The sequence below is a fragment of the Micromys minutus genome, assembly GCF_963924665.1.
Source record: "Micromys minutus genome assembly, chromosome: 17".
NCBI lineage: Eukaryota > Metazoa > Chordata > Mammalia > Rodentia > Muridae > Micromys > Micromys minutus.
In genome coordinates this window covers 25,142,637-25,166,840 of record NC_137952.1, presented here as the reverse complement: position 1 = coordinate 25,166,840, position 24,204 = coordinate 25,142,637, and the positions used below count along the sequence as shown (strand labels likewise).

Genomic DNA, 24,204 nt, shown 5'->3' with positions numbered 1-24,204 from the left:
TTCAACCTATTTTTAAAAAGGACAACTGACCACACACACATTTTAGACACTTCCTCTATTTTGTAAAATAGAATTAACAATACAGGAGAGAGCCACAAGGGATACAAATGACTCCAGAGTCTAGATTCCTTCCTGTGACTGGCAGGTGTCATTATATGCTTCAATCCTGAACAAAATACCAGTTTACAGTCTAAATTCAAACATGACAATAAAATACATCCTATGTTCCAAGTTGCTGGTAATAAATATTTACATTTTAAAAAATAGGTTTTGTGGGTTTGCTTTTTAAAAAGACACGGCATGCTTTAGTACACAGAATATGGAAAAAATCGTGTTGCAGGGTCACCATCCGATAGTATAAAATGGCCATTTGTATTCAGGAATGCCTTCCTCAGGGGCACTATCATGATCTTCCTTGGGTGATGTTCAAGTATGTTCCTCAGAACACTCTATCTACTGTGTCTAGTAGGAAGCAGTGCTCTCTAACATCTGCAGTTTTTAATATCTTCTGTACCCACCACCACCTCCATATGAATCTCCATAACCCCCTCCTCTCCCACCATAGCCCCCTCCTCTCCCACCATAGCCCCCTCTTCCACCATAATCTCCCCTCCCACCATAATCTCCCCTGCCTTGGAAACCTCCTCGGCCACCCCCTCCTCCACCACTTCCACCCCACCCTCCTCCCCCCCCTCCTCCACCTCCTCCCCACCCTCCTCCACCACCCCATCCACCTCTTCCTCCCCCACCACCTCCTCTACCACCACCTCCACCACCCCAGCCACCCCTCCCTCCGCCTTCTTGTCTCTTCTGCCAAGGGGGCATTTCAGGGGGTGGTGGTTCAATTTCGTTTGGCCGTCCTCCCCTGTCTGGAACCCTTCCCATAAGCACCTGTGTTAAAAACAAAAAAGGTTTCTTTAAGTTTCTATTTTTCAAAGTTAAAATTTAAGTTTTAAATAATATTAAAGTTATAATTTGTGAATAAAGAAGCCAAATCTTTTAAATAACAGAAAAGGGTTGAACATGGTATGAATTAATACTGAAAAATGTGTGATGTTTGACAAATTCTTCAGAGTACGGCATCGCTTTCAAACAAACTAACACAGTATTCCTGAAAGTCGGTCTTGTCAGTTTCTCTCATTTAAATTTGCTTAGAAGAATTTATAAGCCTGGTATTTGTTACATTAAGAACTACTTTAGCAAAATGTTTTTAAGACACAGACTATTTAACCTACATTAATCAACTTCATGTTTGTTTCTTTATCAATTGAAACTCTCATGGTTCCTTGGGATCGAGTTGGCAGTGGCTACCAAATAAGACTGCATTTCCGGGCACTACAGCCACTGACACACAGACCACACAGCCATCCAGCCTGCAGTTACGCAGAACAACAGTCCCAACAATGGTTTGCAGCCATTTCCTCCCCAGAGGGGAGCAGTCCATCCTACAGAGAGCTCAGAAATGAAGGGTGCAAACAGTCCCTGAAACTGGCCAGACTCACTAGGCCCCTCTTTCCCCAAGAGAATGAAAACAGAGCAGAGTTTAGGTCAGTGATACACTCACTATACAATATTACAGCATTGACATCCTAACTTTCAATCCAAGACGTGAAATGTTTCACAATTCAAAATGTTTTAAGCACCAACGTGATGGTGCAGTGAATTCTATAAATAACATCACAGTTTGCACAGTAGAAGCGCAGGCACACAGAACAATATGGCACAAACTATGCACATAAGTTATACACTAAACCAATTCTGTGTTTTAACACTGTTCTCATCCTGAGATCACTATCTGTATGAATACATATATCTGAATATGTAATGTATAAACATATATATATATACATATATAAATAATTGAGATCTTTATTTTTAAAAATACTGTAACTTAAATCTTTATTAAATAACCTTTAAAACTCAGCGTTTTTTATGAGGAATACTAAACTTATATGCAAGAATCAGCTAGATTGCAATGTCACTGCTAGTCAAACCCACATAGAAAAACACGCCATGAATTTGAGAGTGAGCGAGGATTCATGCACAGGGTGTGGGGGAGTGTACTTGGGAGGCATTAGAGGGAGAAAGGTGAGGGGTTCATATAATGACATTATAAATTTAAAATTTTATTTTTAAGTGCAAAGAAGTTAAGTCACAAATACTAACTTCCACCAGGCATGGTGGTCTATGCTTTTCATCCCCAACTTAGGAGCCAGAAGCACAGCAGCTGATAGTTGTGAGTTCCAGGTCACCTGGTCTGCAGACTGAGTTTACAGGCCAGCCAGCAATACTAATACATTCTCCCTATGCAACAACTTCCACATCTGAGAAACTTTAACTCTCAATAATGTCCCAATTGCCAAATCATACATATCTGCCAACCTTTCTTAGCTGTTCTTCTCCCATGACTTCCAACAAATACATAGAGATGGTGTCCCAAACCAGCTTACAAGCTCTCTCAAAAAAAGTCTAAAAAGTAAAAGCTCAGAAAAGACTGACTTTAAACAACCATCCAAAGGGACAGCAGTGTGGGCTTGGTAGAGCCCAGCAAGTGTAGAAGTGAGGGGAGGGGAGGGGAGGGGAGGGAAGGGGAAGGGAAGGGAGGGGAGGAAAAACCAAATGCCTCCAGCAAGAAATCCTATCCCAGAGCAAAGAAAGAAGAAAGCCTTATCAACTATTGCATCCTTTCGTTTGATATTTTTGTTCTTTATCATAAAATTGCCTGTGGCTGCTCAACCAAACAGAGAAAACATTCAGCTCAAGCTGATGGCGAAACATTCTGGATTCACCTGTGGTGTTACAGATTCATCTGCTGCATTATGCAATCAAAGTCACAAATGTTTTAAATTACATGAAAACCACTGTGGATCTACACTCTGAATCAAGAAATGGATGATCAAAAGAGATTTTAATTTCTGAAGATTCTTACTAACCAAATGGGTAAAGAAACTTCTGGATAAAGCTACTGGGAAAGCAAATCAGTTCCTCTAGTTAGAAAGCTTTGGTGTGACTACAGAAACCGAATGGCACACACCAGTGATGATTAGTGTGGATGGATCTGAGCCCCGCTGCCTCTCCTTCCTCATCCACTGGATGTAAATGAAAAAGGGGCTAAAATGTAAAAATAGCAAACCCGAAAACTGTATATTCATTTTTCACCAAACTGAAAGAAAAGCCAACCTTATTAATGGCGCATGCAGTCTTCTCCCGGCTGATACCACTGCTTGTCCTGATGATCTTAGAGAGATCCTCACGGGCAGCCAGCAGATGTGCCAATGTGACAGTTGTTTTGGGTGACAAAGCATACCGCTTGGGCTGGTAAATTCTTGCTATGTTATCTGTTTTTGCCTAAATAACAGTGAGGGAGGGAAAGTTAGAAGAAGTAAGTCTGAATGAAAGCAGTAACAGTTATAATCTTTAAAAAGAAGACAAATTCATACCTATAAGCAACAGAAAAGAAAGTGTCCTAACATCTAATGCAATGGATGTAGTCAAATAAGTAAAAAGAAATAACACAGATAAACAGAACAACATAATACCATTCATGCTAACAATCGAAGCAGGTAATCAGTCTTGCAAAACAAAATGTAACTTGAAGCGATGGTGGGGACTGTGTAGATGGAGGTGCTGCCCATGGCCAGGCTTCCCTCACTTTGACATAAAGGGTTTAAAAGTGGAGTCCTACCACATACTAATCCATAATACGAATCTATCAGTTTTAAAAGTAACATTTACACTTATTAAGTGTGCCAGAATGACTACCCTTGGACTTATTTAATCCCCAAAACACCCTTCTAGAATTGTTTATCATCCCCATCTTCAGCTATAGATGGACACAAGCATCCATAAAAGGAAGAAAGGTCAAAAGGATAAAAGGAAGGAAGGAAAGGTGGGAGGGAGGGAACTTAAATCCCTAAAACAGTGAGAACTCCCAACTGCACGACATGCTGAAACAGGAACCACGCCCTGACCCTAGTACAGGACATCCGCTACCTTTCCTCTCTGAGTAACTGGACTGGAGAGAACAGAACAGACTGACGGAAGGAGACAGAAAATGGCTATGTGGAGCCTCATAGGAAAGCGGATGTAAACATGATGGAGGAGCACCACAGATCACAGAGAGGAAAGCTCTGTGGTGTGGCACGAGCTGATGGGGACAACAGCACTGATGATGTCAGCGAAGCATCACAGTCACCAAAAGACATCCCAGGGCGCAGAGTTGTTTTAAGTTTTATCTTACACTTGAAAACCTACCACATTGTAAAGATTAAAGTTTCTGTACATTATACCCCATAGGGTTTAAAATAGAATCATCAGAAAATTGAGGAAATATTCTTAAACTGATACATGAACTTTCTTAACAAAAGAGCTCCATCAAAAGAAAATCAGGAAGTCACAGGAAACAGCATTAAGGTACAAAAAGAAAACAGGAAATTCAAATGACAAATAAGTTCATGGAACAAGTTCAATTTTTCTGATAATAAACAAATCAGTAAGTTTATCTTCTTATCTATCAAGTTAACAAGAAAGTTGGTTATGTCCCCAGTATTAGGAGAAAGTGAAACATGACAGTATCTAACTGTACACAGGAGTTTCAAGTATTAGAACTAAGAGTCTTTCATACAGCAAATATCCTTAAGAATCCACCATAATACACATTGAAATTTATAATAATTGTCAAAGTAGTAAAAATGAAATATAGAAAAATTGCTGATGTTAAATAATATAGAGAAAGGTATAAAACTGGGGTTAAGCAAATTGTAGCATCACATGAAAATTAGAATACAATCTTCAAAAGACACGGATGCACCTCACATTCAGACCTGCAGGTGCTGAGGATGCAGGGACCACTGCATTCAGGCCCTAGCTTCCAGGAACCATAAAAGAGCATCAGTACAGGTCTTCTGTTCCAGTGGGCCCAGACAGTATCTGGGAAAGATGCTCCAGAGGTTCCAGAAGCACCATGTGACCAAACTTCCAACCACAACAGCCTCAGAGATCCAAACAGGGCCTGAGCTTTGGCTTCAGTGGCCTCTAAAGTCAATACCATTGTGAGGTTTTAACTTCTGCAGTGCTCACCACAGGACTGAGAGTCAATACTTTTGTGGTCACCGAGTTTACTTTAGTCCTACACTCTAACCACAGCCCTAAGATAGTATACAGATTGCAGTGAGTCTGACATTTCCCATCCTGTCCAGTGGGCTCACAGACTCACTCCAAGGGCAGACCAAAGTTTTGACTCCATATGGCTGTCTCCTGGCTTAGTGCACAGCCCTATCCTAGTCCTGTTGGTATACAGCCAAGATGGAATCGTTCAGATATTCCACTGGATGATCAATACCAAGTTTCACCAGTCCCACTCACAAAGAATCCCTGTAGCACAGCAGTTCTCAACCTGTGGGTTACAACCTTATGGGGTCAAATGACCCTTCCACAGGGGTCACATATCAGATAATCATGTGCTTACATTACAATGCACAGCAGTATCAAAATTATAGTTATGACATAGCAGCAAATATAATTTTGTGGTTGGAGGTCACCACGACATGAGGAACTGTGTTAAGGATCACAGGAGTAGGAAGGCTGAGAAGCAGTGCTCTGGGAAGAATCACAGAATATAACATATTCAACTGGACTAACGGAAGAGGAAGTCAAACTTATAAAGATAAGCTCACGCCAACAGATGGACAAAACACAACACAGTAACACAAAGACTATGACACAGCCACCACCCATGACCCATCTCCAACCTCCAACACACCTAAGAAGTAATCCAAACTACAGATATAGATAGCTGAGTATCTGAGAAATAATTCAGAGACTTAAAAGAATTAATGGTCACAGAAAGAAATGGATGCACAAATTAAGGAAATCTACCCAAGACCTGAACAAGACAGTCTGTAAAGTGAATTAGAGTAAAATTAGAGTCAGTAAAACTAGAGATAGATATTCAAATTATGTAGGAAAAGGGGACTGAAATGTTGAAAAAAACAGACAAATATGTGGAGATGGTAAATCAAATAAACACAACTGAAAGCATCATTAATAGACAAAACCACACAGCAGAACATGTGTCAGGGATAGAGGGCAAAGCTGAGACAAACACAGACATGTAAGGGGAAAGAATATATGATGTGTAAGGGAAAAGAAAGGATATATAATGTGCATGGGTAATGAATATATGACGGGTAAGAAGGAAATATTAAAGAACATTAATGAAATTTCCAAGAAATCTGGGGTAAAAGAAGTTCAGAGCTAAAATGAAATGGAATAGGCATACTACTTATTGAAGACATAGCAGGAAACATTCCCAAACAGAGAAAGAAATAGTATTTAAACACAAGAGACATACAGAACTCCCTCCAGACATGATCAGAGATGAAATTCCACACAACATGCCATAGTCATAATCTCAAATACAACGTGAAGAACCCAATACATAGGGAAAATCGACTCACACACAAAGGCTGTATCGGAATGACCCCAGACCTTTCATCAACCATAAAAGCCAGAAGAGCCTGCAATGAAATATTCAAGTTCTGAAAGTGAACTACTGTGACCCTGGAATGCTATACCCAGGAAAGCCATTTTCCGAAACTGATGGAAAAGGAAGAGCTTTTCAAAACAAACACAAATTAAAGCAATTCATGCCAACCAATCTAGCACTGCAGAGAATTCTTAATAGAATACTTTATAGGAAGGAAGGAAGGAAGGAAGGAAGGAAGGAAGGAAGGAAGGAAGGAAGGAAGGAAGACAGGCAGGCAAGCAGGCCTGTCTTTTTAACCCTAATACATGACAGCTATACTCCATGAAAAGCACAGATAAACAAATAAGACTTGGGAAAGAAACAACTAAACCCAACACAGCAACTCAACAAACTCTTGAAACTAACACAGGAAAAGGAAAGAAGACAGCAATAATCCAGCAAAACAAAACATCTAGTATATTTACAGGATACAGTAAGTTTCTGTCTATAAGAACCAGAATTATAAAGTCTGAATTCACCGCTAAAAAGAAATAGATTATCAGAATGGATTTAAAAAAAAAAAAAAAAAAAACTACGTATTATCTTCAAGAAAGTGCTAGCAAAGATAGGAGAAAAAATGGAAAATGGAAAATAAATTACCAAGCAAATGGAAACTAAACAACAGGCAGTTATCCTTATGTCAGATAAAGTGACCTTCCACCCAAATTTAGAAGACATAAAAAGAAATATTACATACTAACAGAGAGAACGATTCATCAAGAAGATACAATAATCGTGAACTGAATATACTGGAGCCCTTAATTTCATACAAACACTAAAAGGTATAAAAATCACATGAGTCCTGAAACAATAAGGAGGCAGGAGTGGCTTCAATGGTCCCCTCTCATGTTTAGATAGATCTTCTAAACTGAGAGCAAGTAGAGAAATTCAGATCTAAAATTCACTATGAATCAACTAGACATAACAGAAATATACAGAACATTCTACCTAACAAACAGGAAATACATTTTTTTCTTCAGCAGCACAGGACCTTTTTCCAAAATCAATTACATCATAGGACAGAAATCTAAGTCTCAACAAATATAAAAGAAAGAAAAAGATAAGATTAAGATAGACAGATAGATAGACAGACAGACTGACAGACAGACAGACCGATAGAATCCCTTATTTCATATTAAAACACAAGGGAATAAAGTTTGAAATCAAAAAGAGACCACAAAAATACTGGGGACTAGATGATGCATTTTTGAATTAATACTGGGTCACCCAAAAAATAATACAGAAAAAAAAAATTAAAATTCCTAGTGATGAATGACAAGGAAAATTCATTCATACAACTTTTCAGCACCTCTGGGGCTTAAAAGGTGGGCCTAAGAGAAAGGTTTACATTGGAAGCTCACACAGTAAAAATTCTGAGGTTATAAAGTCAGCAACCTAGAGGTGCATCTCAAGGCTCTTGAAAAGCAACAATCAGCCAATCCAGAGCCCTGAAGATAGCAAAGAATAATGAAGATCAGAGGAGAATTAATGAAAGAGATAAAAGAACAACACATAAAATTAACCAAAATATTGAGTTTTAAAGAAAGACTGGCAAACCTTTACCCAAGCTGACGATAGGGTATCTATTACAATAGACTACAATTGTAGGATGCTGTCATTAAGCAGCAAGGCAGGTCCAGCCTATCATCTGATGAGAAGGAAGGAGAAAGAAAGGAGCAGGGAGAATCAAGATGGAGCAGGAGAAGGAGGATCTAGATCCAGGAGGTCTTAATTGGTGATAGGTAGACATGAATATTTTCAAGGGTTTCTAAAGGTCAATTTGTCTTATCTAGGTGGGTGGTTGTAAGCTTATTGTGTAGCTGGACTGTGGATTGAAAATTTAACATATAAATCTGATTGATAAATTATTGATTATTGAGTCATGATTTTACCAAGCTCTGAGGAATGTGAGCAAAGTTCCTATCTGGCTGGGAGACAGCCAGGAGGGGGCGGTTCGTAGACCGCTCGGAAGAGAAGCATCCTGGGAATGTGGCTCCCTGATGGAGGGGCTCCCACGGATCCACGCAGAGAGCGCGGGACTGGTAACTGCAGATTCTTTTTTATTTTCACCACAACAATGAATACAGATTGTTAGCAATTACTATGAAAATTTACACTCTAAAAAGCTGGAAAACCTAGACCAAAAGAACCTCCTAATACAAATCATCTTCCAAAAATAAAGCCAGGAGACCTAAATAGTAACTTAAACAGACACACTACAGGTAATGAGATAGAGCAAGTCCCTGCTCAAAGGGGTTGGGGGTGCGGGGACATTCCATTTAGATGCCACAGAATTATCCAGAAACCCATCTTCTTGATGCTAGCCACCTGACTTGGCATCTCTGCTGTCAGTGTGCTACTGCAGACGCAGGAATGGTGTCCTGTGCAATGCGTCACAGACAGACATATCAAGGACCAAGAAGAGACAAGTAGCACATCAAGAGCTGGTCCTAAGAACACAGACATGTGAAAAAAAACATTTGCTAAGAGGACACTACTGTTGCATAGAACAGCTACTTTCTTAATACCGGTTTTGTATCCCGTAACTTAGCTACGTGTTTATTAGGTCTAAGAATTTTCTAGTACATTCAGAGGATTTTTTAAAATGAATCGTGTATTTGCAAATAACAATAGTTTAACTTTTCCCTTCATGTCTTTGAGGTCTCTAACTGCTAGTGTCTTAGATGGTCTATCCCAGGCCAGACACTTGCTGGATGAAGCTCATATATTGCTCTTGTGTTGCTTTAACAAAATCCTTGATGTTGGGTAACTTACAGGTTTATTTGGCTTATGGTTCTAGTGATTAAAAGTCCAAACAGCATGGTGGCAAGGCCCCCAGTTACATCCCAACATGAACATGATGTGGAAAGAGAAAAAACTATGCTGTAGACGGGTCAAGTTCATGACAGCTGCACCTTAAACAGCCCACTTCACAAGAACAAACTCATTCCTGTAAGAACAAACCTCAAGGCCGGGGTCAGACCACTCATGAAGGTGGATAGGTTATTTCTCACTAGACACCACTGACCAGACCATGGTGGGAACCAAGCTTCTTGTGCCGCACAGTAGTAGCGAGGTAATATCCAAGCTCTACTGTCAACGCTGAACAGCAGGCAGCAGATATGAAGTGAAGGGCACTGGAAAAGCTGCTAGGTGAATAATGGCAATCAGGGACTGCCATATACTGGATGTTACAGAGCTCAAGACAGCAGCCCTTAAAACAGCCCCTACTTACTGCTTTCAAAGTTCTTACACTATGAAGTAGGAGGAACAGATAGAACCCCAGACTAACACTAGATCAAAGGCACCAAGCTATCTGAAAAGCTTCTAGTTGGAAATGGCTCCACCGCTCAACTCCCTTCAATGAGACGACATGCCATAGCAATATAGCCTAAGAAACACAAGAAACCTATTCCAACATCACTCTTCCCTCAACCCGATCCTACACTGCTTTCGTCATTAGTTATTCACTATCTGTACCTCAGCCAGCTCACAGCAATATTCCTTTATGCACTGGTATAAATCAAGCCATGAACATTAAAAACAAAGGTGAAAGCCAGGGGAAAATGTCACTAGCAAACACGGGCCTGTAGGAAACGAGCATCATTGTATGGAAGAGCATTCGTAACTGAACAAGTCGTCAGCAGAGAGAGCATGGCAGGAGCTGCCCCACACTGCCATCTACAGGACACTAGTGGGAGCGCAGCCTCACCTTGGCTCGGTCGGACCATCCGAAGGACTGCACCGTCACATCCAATCGTTTCATTAACATCCGCCTGCGGCACTCATATTCACAGGAAAGAGCATCGTTAATTCTTTCCAGTTTTTCCTAAAGAGTTTGGGGATGAAACCATAAATATTAGACTCTGATTCTTCCTCAGAGAGTAAATTTGAAAATCACTGTACTTTATTTAAATACTAAATGATCATTTTAAGATCCTATGAGACTATGAAAAAAATATTTAAATAACATTTAATGGAAAAGGTTTATAGTGCTCAGAAGCTATAAAAGATGTGCATATCTTTCATTAATAAAACATCAATTTACTAAGCAGTACACATTAATAAGGAAAGACTATGCCAATAACTGCCCATCTGGCTGGCTTCACAAACTATCCTTTCAAATCACAACTCTAACATATTGGCCACTATAAATATTCTGGACTAAGTAGATATTTTAAATTAATGCCTTGACTAAAGTGTTGTGATAGATTACTCTAGAATATCAATTCTAATTCTCCGAAATACTGAAAGTCCATTTATAAAAGAGAGAAGCCAGTGCGATAATGGGCTGGATGTTGCCTGTCCCCTCAAAGGCTCCTGTTGGCAGTGTGGTCTGTGAGGCGGGAGATATAGGAGAGAAGAGCACAGAGAGGATGTGAAGAGGGACAAGGGGGACGTCTTAAGTCAACTAACTATAGGTAAGACCCTGAAAAGGAGGCTGGGTGCCTCCTCATCGGTACCTTCTTTATGCACACAGACCAGCCCTGCCTGCCATCAGGAGTGCCAGAGACAAAGCACGGCCCTGCCACAGCTGGCACTATGTGGATTAATTAGATTCAGTCTTCAAAACTGCAAGCTAAGTCTCTTTACTAATGGCAGCCTGCCATGAGTATTTCATTACAGTGACAAACATGTTTTAAAATCAACTAATACAGTTATGCCCTCCGTTATAAAAACTAGTAAAAGGACCACTTACTGCCTGTTCAGAACTTAAATCAACCTTTAGCAATGGTTTTCCCACATGGTTTTTCTGGACTTTAGAGAGAATATCCTTCACCTAAAAGTAAACATGAAAGATTACAAAAAGAATTATATATAGGCATACATATATATAAACCATCTTATTCTTCTTTGATGTGCTGTTTTGAACACTGAATAATGACCATGTTAACGTGAAACAACACACCTTCACCCAGCAGGAAGGAGGATCACAGCAGTGCCAAACCCCCGGCACACAAGAGTGCCAGTTACATGAATTCAAACCACAGAGCATTCTTGCCCAGGTTAGAGTTCAGAGTGTCAAGTTCAAACCGGGAGTGTTCAATGACTTTGGAATTTCCTCTAACATGGCAATATTTACTTCCTGGTAAACTCTCAGGAAGGAAACCAAGACATTTAACAAGTACATCGATTTTTCTCAAATGAATACCGTAACTGGTACATATTCTGTTCTCACTGCTCCACAAGACAACACAGGACAAGCTCCTTCTTCAGTCCTGACAAACATTTTAGTGCGTTTGCAGGGCCACTGACTGAGAGTATCATTTTTATTTTGTAAACAGGACACTGGATAATTACTTTTCCTTTCTTAACATCACAGGTCATTCCAATAATAGTCACTTACCTTGGAGAAGCTGACCAGAGTGAAAATCTGAGCTACACTCACCCTCCTACAGTTACCACAGCGAACAGTCAGAGCAGTAAGTACGAATTCAAAATCACGCTCAAGAGATGGTTCAACGATTGAGTCCCAGCAAGTATATCGTGGCTCACAGCCACCTGTAACCCCATGTCCAAGGGATCCAACAGGCATGCACATGGTCCACATACATGCATGCAGAGAAAATGACATCCATAGATACACAACAAATTCAAGGAAAAAATTCAAGGTCACCTTGGAAACTAGGATGATAATAAAAAATGACTGAAAACAGGACCAGGTTTTTTTTTTCTTTTTCCTGGTGTTTAGAATGTTCTAAAATTAGTCAATAATAAAAGCTATACAACATAAAAAACAGACTAAAATTCACTGCTCTGTACATTGAGTACGGGTGAATTTTTAAAATGCAGATTGTATCTTGAGAATTATATGTAAACATTACTTAGAACAAGCCTCTACAGCACTGCCCCAAATTGTACATCCTCTGCTCTTCAAAGCAGTCTACCTCCATCATGACCACAAGGCACTGTACAGGAAGCCGCACCATTTCCTTAAGGCTGTTTCTGTTAGTTCCCCAGATGCCCTAGCTACCTGCAGGGTCACTTCACTCTCCATATCTAACACCCAGGGGTCAGCTGCTGCCTGTCACTCAGGAGGACCCTGCCGCACGCACATGCAATGTCTCAGATGTCTAGAAGGCAAGGAGACTCAGCGGACTTGTTTCAGAGGGAGCTGAGTGCCTGCACTCAGACATCAGGTCTATCACACTACAAATCAGAACCACTGACCACCACATGTAAATATTCAGAACAGTAAATAACATGATTTGCTGTCTCATTGCTGAACAGCTTAAGTTAGAAAGTAAAAACTGTCCTTCTCAATCATAACGAGAATCTTTTGGGAATATCTTATAAAAAAATAAAATAGAAATGCTTTGCTTCTGATAGGAAATGAGTGGCATAGGAAACTGCCCAGGTGACATTACAAGGTGACATGCAGGAGGCACAAGGCTATTGCCGTTCTTAACTACCCTATCAGAACACTTACTAATTCACTTGCACACACTTACTGAGCACTCCAGAAAGTATGCTTGGACTTGGGTGCTGAGGCAGGGTGGGTGAGTGGGTGGGTGGGTGGGGAGCACCTTCATAGATGCAGCGAGCAGGGGAAATGGGGGAGGGAATGAGGGTATAGAAGGAAAACTGGGAAGGGGGATAACATTTGAAATGTAAATAAATAACCAGTTTAAAAACTGGGGAAAAAGAAAGTATGATTGTTTGCTGTCAAGGAAGCACGGTGTGAACACTCCATGGCAAGTGTCTCTCGCCTTGCCAAGTCTCTGCTCCTGTCATTACACCGTATGGCAGCCCTAGGAAAGGACTCCTTCAGTCTGCAAAGTGATCTCTATCACAGAAAACGCTGGCAAAGCCTTAGGACTCACTCGTTAAGATATGACACCTGAATATCAACTACAAACTAAGTTATATATACATCCAAAACTTAGCTTACACATAGAGCTTGGGAAGTATTTTTGTTTTGGTGCTGGAGAGAGCACCTAGGTCCTTCCGTATGGTAGGCAAGGGCTCTACCACCACTATGGACCTCTAAAGTCATTCAAGTTTCTCTTGAAACTGATAGTCTACATATCACAATCTAAAGATGTTTTGTTCAGAATATAGCATTGACATGTTAGCATTTAGCTGAATCTTTTGATAAAATTTAAAATATATCTATGATACCTTTGATTCCACTTGTCTCAGAAGAAGTGGAATGTCTGAAGTGTCTGACTTGGGGACCCCGAGGGCATCACATACAGCTTGAACTTCCTGGCAAATTTCACTGTTTTTATCTACCTGAGAATTCTTATGTTTCTTCTTCTGTAATATTTGTAAAGCTTGAAGTTCTGTACTTAAAAACACTGTAACAACAAATCAGAAAATAACATTAATATGTACATGAAATTTTCCTGAAATTTTTTGTTGAATTGTAATAAATAATTAAAATTTTGTTGAATGACAAATAGCCATTGTTCACTTTATTCTAAAAATGGCACAAAGTTTGACAAAATACACACTCTAAGGGGACCCTTAGATGGCTGTTGGAATACAGATTGATACATAATCCAAACCTTTTATAATTAAAAACAAGCCTCACTCAAGGACCCCCAAAGGCACAAACTATTTTGTGTCTTATCTCTGTTCTATGTTCCTAGTACCTAGGGCATTTCCTGGTATAAGAGTAGTAGGTGATCAATAAATGTTTCTCAACAGCCAATCAATGCCCATCACTACAAAGAAGATACAGTAATCTGCAAACAGCCTAATTTCCCAAAGAATTTAAAAAAGAAAACTTCAGAGATGACAGCCACTTCATCACAAATGGTTGGGTGTGAGGAAGGAGACCTTGCTAAAATACCATAGAAAGCACAAGCAGGGGTCTGCGGACTGTACTGTAGGTGTTGGTGTGTGCTGGTTCAGTTTAAGCTGTTAATGTAAAAATGTCTAAGACAGTGCGACACTTTTAGTCAAATACGAAAGCCTTTCTAGTATGTAAGAAATCTAATGTCTCAATAATCAAAGTGTATAAATTCTGACCTGAAAGACAAAAATATGTTGAACGTATGCATCTCAACACCCAAGGGCCGACAACTTACACAGAAGTTTCAAGCAGTCATCCTTCTTCGTGAGGCGCTCCTTAATATCTCCTGACACAAGTACCGAGTATGGACAGGACATCTCCTTTAAAAACCCACTGATTTCAAGCTGGAAGCTCTCTAGGTCATCTCGCCCTTTAAAAGAAGAAGTCACACATTCTCACTGAGCGCTCTCCACTGTAAACTTTGTCACAAGTTGATTTCCACTCTACATTCAGCTCCAAGTCAGTCTTTAGATAGGTGTTGCAAGGCTTGGGTAAATGCAAGCACACAACATCCCCACACACAGAAAGCCACATCCAAATTTAAGAAGATGAAGAACATGTCATGGGATTGGAAATATTTCTACATTTAAATCTCTACTAATTCTCTAAATGAAGCCTCTGTGGAATCAGGTAAGCTGGACATTTTGAGTACTAGGAACCAAACACTGGAAAACACTGTCAGAGCTACAGTGACAAAGGGCTCCATGGAAACTGTCCAATCCCGTTGCTTCTCCGACTTTGACAGTGAGTGCAGCCGTGGGTGATAACCTCACAGCTTTCTTAATATAATTAGGAGAACCTGCATCACGCTTCATTCTGCCTCAAATGAATTATGTCATGTATGACAAATAAAACAATTCCTTTAAGGAAAAAACATCTTGTTCCTCAGCAAATAACCAGTAATTACTCAGTTTTCATTTTATCAGACTATCTGAAATTCTACCAAGTCACAGGAAGACTCCAGTTATAAATGACAATGAAAAAAAGAGCTGTATAAGGTACTTTGAGGTTTTTAATCTCAATATTCCTATATGAATCCTTGTTCTGAGATAAAGACTTGAGAATAATATCTAAGTTAAGGATTATACATATTTTTAAAACTTAATTCAAAATGAGTGATAGTCAAAAGTTTCAATTATTAAAACAGCTAGTTCATACTACCTTTTCCAAAGGATGATACTAAACCTATGACCACACAGATAGGCAGGGATGGCTCATAGTTTTGTAGCAAATTTCAGAATCAATTTTGAATTTCTGTAAAATTCAATTCAAAGACTCTTTAATAAGCAGTTTCTCCATATTTATGATTTTCCTTATACAGCCACCATCCTGTTGACAGGCCCCCACACACACTGCCAGTTTGCTTCACTGCTAAGTGAGAGGGCAGACAGAGCAGGGCAGCGTACCAGCTGACGTGATGCTTTCTTCCAGGTTGCATAAGGACTTTATCTGGGAGCCTAACCAAACGCAAAGCTCCGAAAACTCAGGTGAAGACAGCCCACCCTCTGCTGCACTGGAGAGCGCCTGTTCCTCTAACAGTGGGCCCTTATACCTAGAAAAGAAGAAACAACAGTTTAAAAATAAAAAGTTGTCTTAATATTAGCCATTCCAACCAGAGTAAGATGAAACCTCAAAGTTGTTTAATTTGCATTTCCCTAATTGCTAAGAATGATGAACATTTTAATTTCTTCTATTGAGAACTCTCTATTCAGATTCATAATTCTTGGTGGGGGGGGATCCAAATGACTCCCCAAACAGGCTGTTGGTACTGCCCTTGGATACCACTGAGAGACTGGATGTCAGCCTCTAATGCGGAAGACACACTGAGAACATAGAACACGGTTATTTTAGCTGAATCTAGCCTGATGCCTCCTTCTTGCAATCTAGCGCCTATGGTACCAGACAGTTTTATGCAAGCTGCCAAGGGAGGGAAGCAATCAACAGTCCCACCCTGCTAAGACACCTATGAACAATAATACAATCATGGCAAGACCCCCACAAAGTACAAACTCAAGCTGTGGTAACCATCAGGTGTCTAAGTAAACTTAAGACCCACTAGACAGGAAGAAAACCGTGCCTGGTACTTAAAACCTAGCCAGTCAGTCGTCAAAGAAAAGCTGCATCATTTTGCTAGACCAGCATAATGAACTACATTCTAAATCTTACCCTCCCTCTCACAGATAAACGCTTCTCTACAGCAAATGGAGATGGTTACAGAAACCACAATTGGACACAATCCAGAGAGCAATGGACTGAGAGGAGCCCAGACCCAATGGAAGCATCTGCAGCAGAGCTCCAATACCTATGGCTCAGGGAGCATCTAGGAAGAAGGCAGAAAGATAGCCAGAATCCTGCAACTCTGCTGAGACCACTTCTCTTAGAAACAGCTGCTTAAATAAGACCTGGACAGACAGTACCAAAAGGCATGCTAACACGGGAGACAAAGATTTCAAACGGCCTCATCCCAGACAAAGAACAACAGTCCACAAGCGACTGTGGAGAGGACTAGCCTCTCCAGAGATGAGTACCCTGATTATCCAGTACAAAATGGTCAGCCCTGAGACTATATTACATACAAACGACAGCAGTAGACCAGCAGGGTGTTTATATATTAGTAGGCAGACAGACAGACTGGCAGGCAGAAAATAGAGACATAGAGGTGTAATAATATAATGATCAAAAGCACAGAGGCTTATCAATTTAAGAGTTACGGGATGAGAGAGGCTGGAGGAAGGAAAGAGAAAGGCAAAAAGAACTCTTGATTTTTCTTGTTTACTTTTAAATTCTTTTTTTTTTAAATCTCTTACCTTCTCTAGGGGAAAAGCCTCTAGTCCTCTCTGCCAAGCCCTGCTGTCTATTTTTATGCATCCTTTTATCAGAATACAGACATAGACTATATTGATTTGGGATCATGGCTGCTTTCGGGGTAGAGTAGCTGTACAATTTACTGCATACTCTTGGCTCTATGTAACTAAGACTTAGCTTTTTCATATATCCCCTAGCAATGTAAAATATTTTATAAACCAAACAGTACTGAACAGTCTTAAAAGCTTTGTGCTGTCCCAACTGTAAGAACTCTCATGAAAAAAGCACAAATGCAAATTTCTCATTCTTAAAGCTAAAGGAGGCCTGAGATCTTAACCCGGGCTATTTATTTCATAGCTTTGTCATTTAACATATTCCCACTAGCTATAACAGCCAAGACACTACATTTCCAAAATACCTTCTCCACCACCACAACTGTATTTGATATCAATTTTCTACACTTATTCTGTCTGCAACTAAGGCTTAAGTAGGCAGAACACTCAGATCTTAGCAGAAACCACTCGGTTTTCACACTGATCAATCTATCTCCTTCCATCCTTCCTCCTCCCCTCCCTCTCTCTCCCTCTCCCTGTCTAGTTGAAAGCACGTTCACATGCCCAGTCAGTCTTATGACTCATCCCCAGGATGGATACTACCTCATCTTCCTGACAACCCAGTCAGACATTCATCTTTAATTCAAAATCCAATGTGGGTTCATTCACAGATGATTCACCTCGTCAATAGTTGATAAACAAGACTGTTTTGCCATTTAATTTTTAGGAATTTGTTTCCCTTTATTTTATTTCACTTTTACCATTTTACTGTATAATCATATAGGATACAGTTTTAAAGTTTAGCTTCCAAAACACGATACATTCACACAAATATCACTTACCATGTTGTTTCTAAATAGGACCTCAGTGTACAAGGTCAGGCTGGTCTTGAACTTACTACAAAGTCCAGGCTGGTCAGCTCTGCTCCCCAGTGTTGGAACTATGATATGTGCTACCACACCCCTAATTTGCCATCTGAATCTTATCTCCTCTATATGGATGCCCACCCCATACATAACTGTATTAGTTAATTTGGGCTGGCTGGATGCAATTATTTTTAACATAAATATAAGCATACTTTTTTTCTTTGAGATAAAAGATAGCCACCACGCACTGTTTGGTACCTCGCTTAAACACAGACTGGCCTACTTCACACACATCTGCAGAAGTCAGAGCAGGGCTTCTTCAGCTTTCTACTTATGACCCTTTTCTCCAGAGAGTTCATTATGCATCCTTGAGTAGACAGGAATGTTAAGTAGGTGTAAAATCCACCATCTACTAATAAATCATAAATTGTCCCTACTGTAGTTTTACCATCCAGTTAGCAATCGTACACGCTCCCCCAAATCTCACTAAAGTTGCCAAACTTGTTTTTTACTACCTACTGAGTAAAAGATGAGTTGTATTTCATTAAGAACATTTTCTGGAACTCTGTACATCAAGCTAGCCTCAAACTCAGAGATCTGCCTGCCTCTGCCTTGGGTGCTAGGATTAAAGGTGTGCCACCACTACCTAGCTGGGAATATTTTCAAATCTACTTTTTGAAGATAAAAAAAATTAAGCCTCTCTGACGGTGGTGATGGACAACTTTAGTCCCAGAACTTGGGAGGCAGATGCAGGCAGGGAATCTCTAAATCTGAGTCCAGCCTCGACTCCTTAATGAGATTTAAATAGCAAGTTGGACATGGAGCTAGACATAGATATTTATAAATCATTTAATCTTTTCAGCAATGTTTTGAAGTAGGTCCTAATCCTAATTCTGTAACCCCAACAGATAAGTAAGCAATATCCTTAAGATTTGATGCCCAGATATGACCCCAAACACTCTACATAGCTCTTAAACCTCTGTCAACACTTGCTATTAAATGAAACAACCAAAGTCAGGATGCAGCCAAGACAAGGCAGAGCTCTGGCGCAGACACTGCTCCGGCTGAAGGTGCTCCCAGTGTGTCACCCTCCAGGCCTTACAGAGCCTCTCACTGAGACTTCAGAGTAAACACTCATTTCCCCACTTGTATTTATTCTACAATAAAGCAATTATAAGATTCAACAAAAACTGATCAAATCACCAAAAAAATCCCGACTTTAGGAAAAAGAAAAAAACATAATCATTAATATCTCAGCTCATCAGGTTAGATGAAAACAGAGAAAATGATGCAACTAACGGAATAAAATGCAAGTCACCAATAAATGGAAACTGCTCCATGGAAAGTATGCACACTACCTCATTTAATCGCCATAATCCCCCACAAGGGGAGTACTTTGGTTCATTTTACACATGAGCAAAGTGAAAACAGATACGTAACTCAATTAGGACTGCCATAATCATGGCAACTTAACCTACGCTGTACAATCTTCTATTGCCCGTGTCCTTCACTTCCACTGAAGTTTCCAGAAATGTCTCTTTTTTAATTTATATAGCAGTAGTATCTAAAAATACTCTATGGGGTAACAGTAAGTTTGGTATGAAACAGTGTTTCTGACTAAAGCAGACACTTGAGTGTCTGGTCAAAACCTAGTCTACACTGTGCTGGGTGGAGTCCTCTGGGCTTCAGCAGCCCATCTGCACTCACAGCCCCAGGGTAATTTCCTACCGCACCAGTGCGTCCTAGATACTCACCATGACACCTTCCTCTGAGACAAGACAGCAAGCATTTAAGATGTGCATTCTTGATTTCAATGGAATCCTGTTGTTGACTGAAGCTACCATTCCAGCATTCATATTTAATTGGGGGAAGTGCTATTGTTATCCTAAATACCTGGGGAACCCATTACCACTTATTAGAACCATAATTGCTGGTTTGACATTGCTTCACCTAGATAAATAAACCGTGGCTTTAGTCCATTAAAGTGCTATGATTCTTCCTCAAATAAACATCACCCAGGGCCTAATTATTTTTTATTTAGTATTCTATGTTATGAATATTCTACCTGCATGAGTGTCTGTGCATTAGGTAAATACAGGCACTGGATCTTCTGAAACTGTAACTACAACTAGTTCTAATTCCCCCAATGTGGGCGCTAAGAACTACACTTGGATCCTCTGGAAGAACAGCTGGTGCTCTTAACCACTGAGCCATCTCTCCAGACCTCTAATTTACTGTTTTAATATCAGCCAACATAAACAATAAGAGCCCTTTCTTTCCATCCATTTACCCATCCTGCTGGTCCTGCTGCCAACCTCTCTGCTTCCCATACTCAGCCACACTGTCCAATCTGTAAACAACTCTCCTTTAGTCTCCATCTCATCCCAGGGTATTCCTACCCCAGAAGTGTTTCACTTCATCCAGTTCCTTGGTGTTTGTTCTCACAACTACCCCTGCTGTCTAAAGCTCTGGATGGTTTTCTCCTAGGGTTTCCAGCTGGGAGCCTCTTGTGCATGTAACACTGTTTTGGTCAATTTTCTTCCCCACCCATTTTTACCATTATCTTTCATCTCTCCAAAGTCCACAAGCAAGAACTAACATCCCAAGCCTTCAGCTCTCTCACCTCCTTTTCGCCAACATTCTCCACTTCATATCTATCACTTTCTCCCTGGACATTGCCACTACTAGAACCATTAAACTTCCCAAATCATGAATTGAAGCACGGCCCTCCCTGACCACACCTCCTATCTCTGCAGTTTTTCTCATCATTCACCAGCAAACAAACGCTCACCTCACTGAGACTACCATGGCACTGGCTCCTCTGCATTCTTCGTCGTACTTTCTGGCTCCCTCTATCTTCACTGTCTTCTCTAACCAGTTTTCCATGGTGTGTCATTTCACTTTGTTGCTTAATAAATACTGGCTGAGGAAATGAATCCTTGAGTACTAGGGACTAGTCATTAAGGACCATTACTAAGTCCCATAATGCACTTCTTTCCTCTACACTATGATGCGCCCACTAAGCAGCCAGCACATCCTTCCCAAACAATTAAATAAAATCCCCCAATCAGTGTGATGGCAGAAGGAACTTTCAAGTCCTTTCTCATCTAATCTTACTTAGTGGATTGCTACTCACCCCTCCTACCCAACTATCACATCTTCAGGAATCTATCTCTAACCCAGAAGCCTTCTGTTTCATTGCTCTTATTTCTCCTTTGAAGCACTTTTTTTTTTTTTTTTTTTTTTTTTAATGTTATGTGAATACACTGTTTTTGTCTTCAGACTCACCAGAAGAGGGCATCTGATCTCATTACAGATGGTTGTGAGCCACCATGTGGTTGCTGGGAATTGAACTCAGGACCTCTGGAAGAGCAGTCAGTGCTCTTAACCTCGGAGCTATCCCTCCAGCCCTAAAGCACTTATTACAGTGCATAATGGACAACCCCGTCTGTTTTTACTCTAAATGTTAGCTCTATAAAGCCAGGAACCAAGTCTGTTTTGCTCACCAATTGACTCCTCAGAACAGCGTCCAAGACTCCTCAATAGCCATACTCCATAAATGTTTGAAATGAAGAGTGATTCTCATCCTAGACTATGAAGTTTTATAGCATCTGCAACACTAAAATATACCTCTGAAGATTATGACTCAGCGAGTCGGTAGTATATACAAGATCCTAATTTTTTTTATCAGTTCTCTGCATGGTTTGCCCAGCCGAACCAACTAGCTAAGACAGACTGTTCACAAAAATCATAGGCTATAACCAAAGAAGCATCCAGTCATCAGCTTCAGAATACTCATTTCAGGGAAAAGAAAACTGACTCTTAACCGATGTTGTTCTTGTTCTTGTTGTAACACATGACATCTTTATGTTGGTCTTTGACAGTTTTCCTTTCTAAGATCATTTCATTAATTTCTTACTTTATATGACAACCTAAAACACTTTCACAGATAAGCTACATGGTTTAATCACAATAAAAAATACATTATTTTCAATCTACATGAAGATCTGAAAAGACAGTGATCAATTATAACATACATAGTAACATTTCCCACGTTTCGTTATCATAGAGGGGATTTTCAAACTTCAAAATCTTGTCCTTGGCCATCCCAGGAAACACCAATTCTAAAGTGCACAACAGTTTTACTTCTCATATTGAATGATGTGAAACAAATGTTCCTCAGTACATGTCAACATTACAGCAAATTTCACTTTCTTAAATGCTATGGTAGAAACAATATATTTAAGGAATCAAAGAAGAATAAAACCCCATATGCATAAGGGATCCATCCCATATGCAGCCACCAAACCCAAGCACTATTGCCGATGCCAAGAAATGCTTACTGGCAGGAACCTGATATTTATGCCTCCTCAGAGGCTCTGCCAGAGCCATACTGATACAGAGGAGGATGCTTGCAGCTAAACCATCAGACAGAACACAAGGACCCCAATAAAAGAGCTAGAGAAAGGACTGAAGGAGCTGAAAGAGTCTGCAACCCCATGGGAAGAAAAAAAATTATCAACTAACCAAACCCACCATAGCTCCCAGGGACTAAAACACCAACCAATGAGTTCACAGGGGGAGACCCATGGCCCCAGGTACATATGCAGCAGAGGATAGCATTCTCTGGCATCAGTGGGAGAAGAAGCCTTTAGTCCAGTGAAGGCTTGTTTTCCCAATGTAGGGGAATTCCAGCGTGCTGAGGTGAGAGAGGGTGGTTGGGAGAGGGAGCACCTTCATGGTGGCAATGGGAGGAGGAGGAGGGGGATGGGATTCGGGGAAGGGGATAACATCTCAAATGTAAATGCAGAGAATATCCAATACAAAAAGAAATAAAAAAGAATAAAACCACTGTCTTCCCATTTCATAAATGGCTACAAGATCCCCAAAATTTTAAATGTCTGACTTGGGAGCCAGGCTGGAGCTTAAACCCACCAAGTATTTTAACTTCGTATTAGTTATATTCCCCAGGCAAGGTTAAGAGAATTTCATAGCAATACAAATAGCCCTGAAATAATCGTGCTGGTTCTGTTCTTTCATTTAGCATTTTATTCAAGATCAAGTAAATGCAAGGTTCTGCTATGCTGGGTAACAGCAAAGTATGCATTATCAAGGTGCAACAAAAGTTACACTTGCTATTATATAAGAACAATGTAGTTTGAGGGAACAGAAATAAGGGGGCCGGGCATGATGGTTTTAAGATTCTTTAGGAGCAGTTACCCTAAAAAGAAACTGCCTGTAGGAAGGAACCGACTGTGCAGATGGCGCCAATGTTAAGAAAGAGATCTGTTAATTAATCCTCAACCGTTTGGCCCTTTGCGCACAAGTACGCACCCTCCTTTGAACATTATCTTCAATTGGCCACTATTCGCTGTGACAGACCCCACTCTAGTGTGTTGCCAGGAATCTGTAAGTAAAGAAAGCTGACAAGGTATCTATTTTCCCGAGAGCTGGGTGAAGTGCATGAGACAAACAGGTAAAAAGAGCAAGCGCCGTGAAGAAAGCCAGGATGGAAGGGAGTAACACTGCGTGTCCAGATCGCCTCATCACCGCCACCCCCGGGCTCCTCATAATACCTAAACTGCTAATATTATTCTGAAAACTGTCATTTCTCCTGCCTATCACACAAACGTTCTTTAAGGAATGGAGAAGGTTAAATGCAGGGGCATGCACTCAACTAAGAGTCCAGTCTAAGAAGTGGGAGTCCTCCCGAGCCACCGATTTGAACAGCGTAAGACACAACTGTCCAGAGACGACTGCGGTGCGGCGGGCACGGGATCTACATTCACACAAAGGGCACTTCCCCCCCCTCCACCCCCGGTCCAAGGAGAGAAGGCTGCAGGCTGAAGGTAATGACAGAGGGACCAAGGCCCCAGGCAGTCCGGCCTCTCGCTGCAGCTGCTCGTTCCCGCCGACTCCCAGGGTCCCGGCTGCCCGGAGCGCTGAGGCCTGTGCACCGCCCCGTACACGCAGCCTGGTCCCGGAGAAGCACATGACCGTGCCGCAGCGACCACGCGCAGGGCCAATGTCCGTTTCCCTGGGAAATGGTCCACGAGAACACTCACCCCAGCGCCTCCAGCGTGTCCAGAACATCCCCCTCCATACTAGTTTCGGGCCCGAGCTCTGGCCCTCTCATGGTTGCTTGGCCCAAAG

General features: G+C 40.8%; 1 protein-coding gene across 1 annotated transcript; it reads right to left on the bottom strand.

The window, feature by feature from the left end:
* On the bottom strand, positions 1-24,204 carry FAM98B (family with sequence similarity 98 member B). Its single transcript, XM_080931005.1, has 8 exons — positions 24,117-24,204; positions 15,734-15,879; positions 14,563-14,697; positions 13,649-13,827; positions 11,226-11,306; positions 10,239-10,355; positions 3,181-3,348; positions 1-891 (listed from the first exon to the last, which is right to left on the bottom strand). Exons 1-8 carry the CDS (start codon positions 24,185-24,187, stop codon positions 499-501), a joined length of 1,290 nt encoding a protein of 429 aa, XP_080787131.1. The 5' UTR covers positions 24,188-24,204; the 3' UTR covers positions 1-498.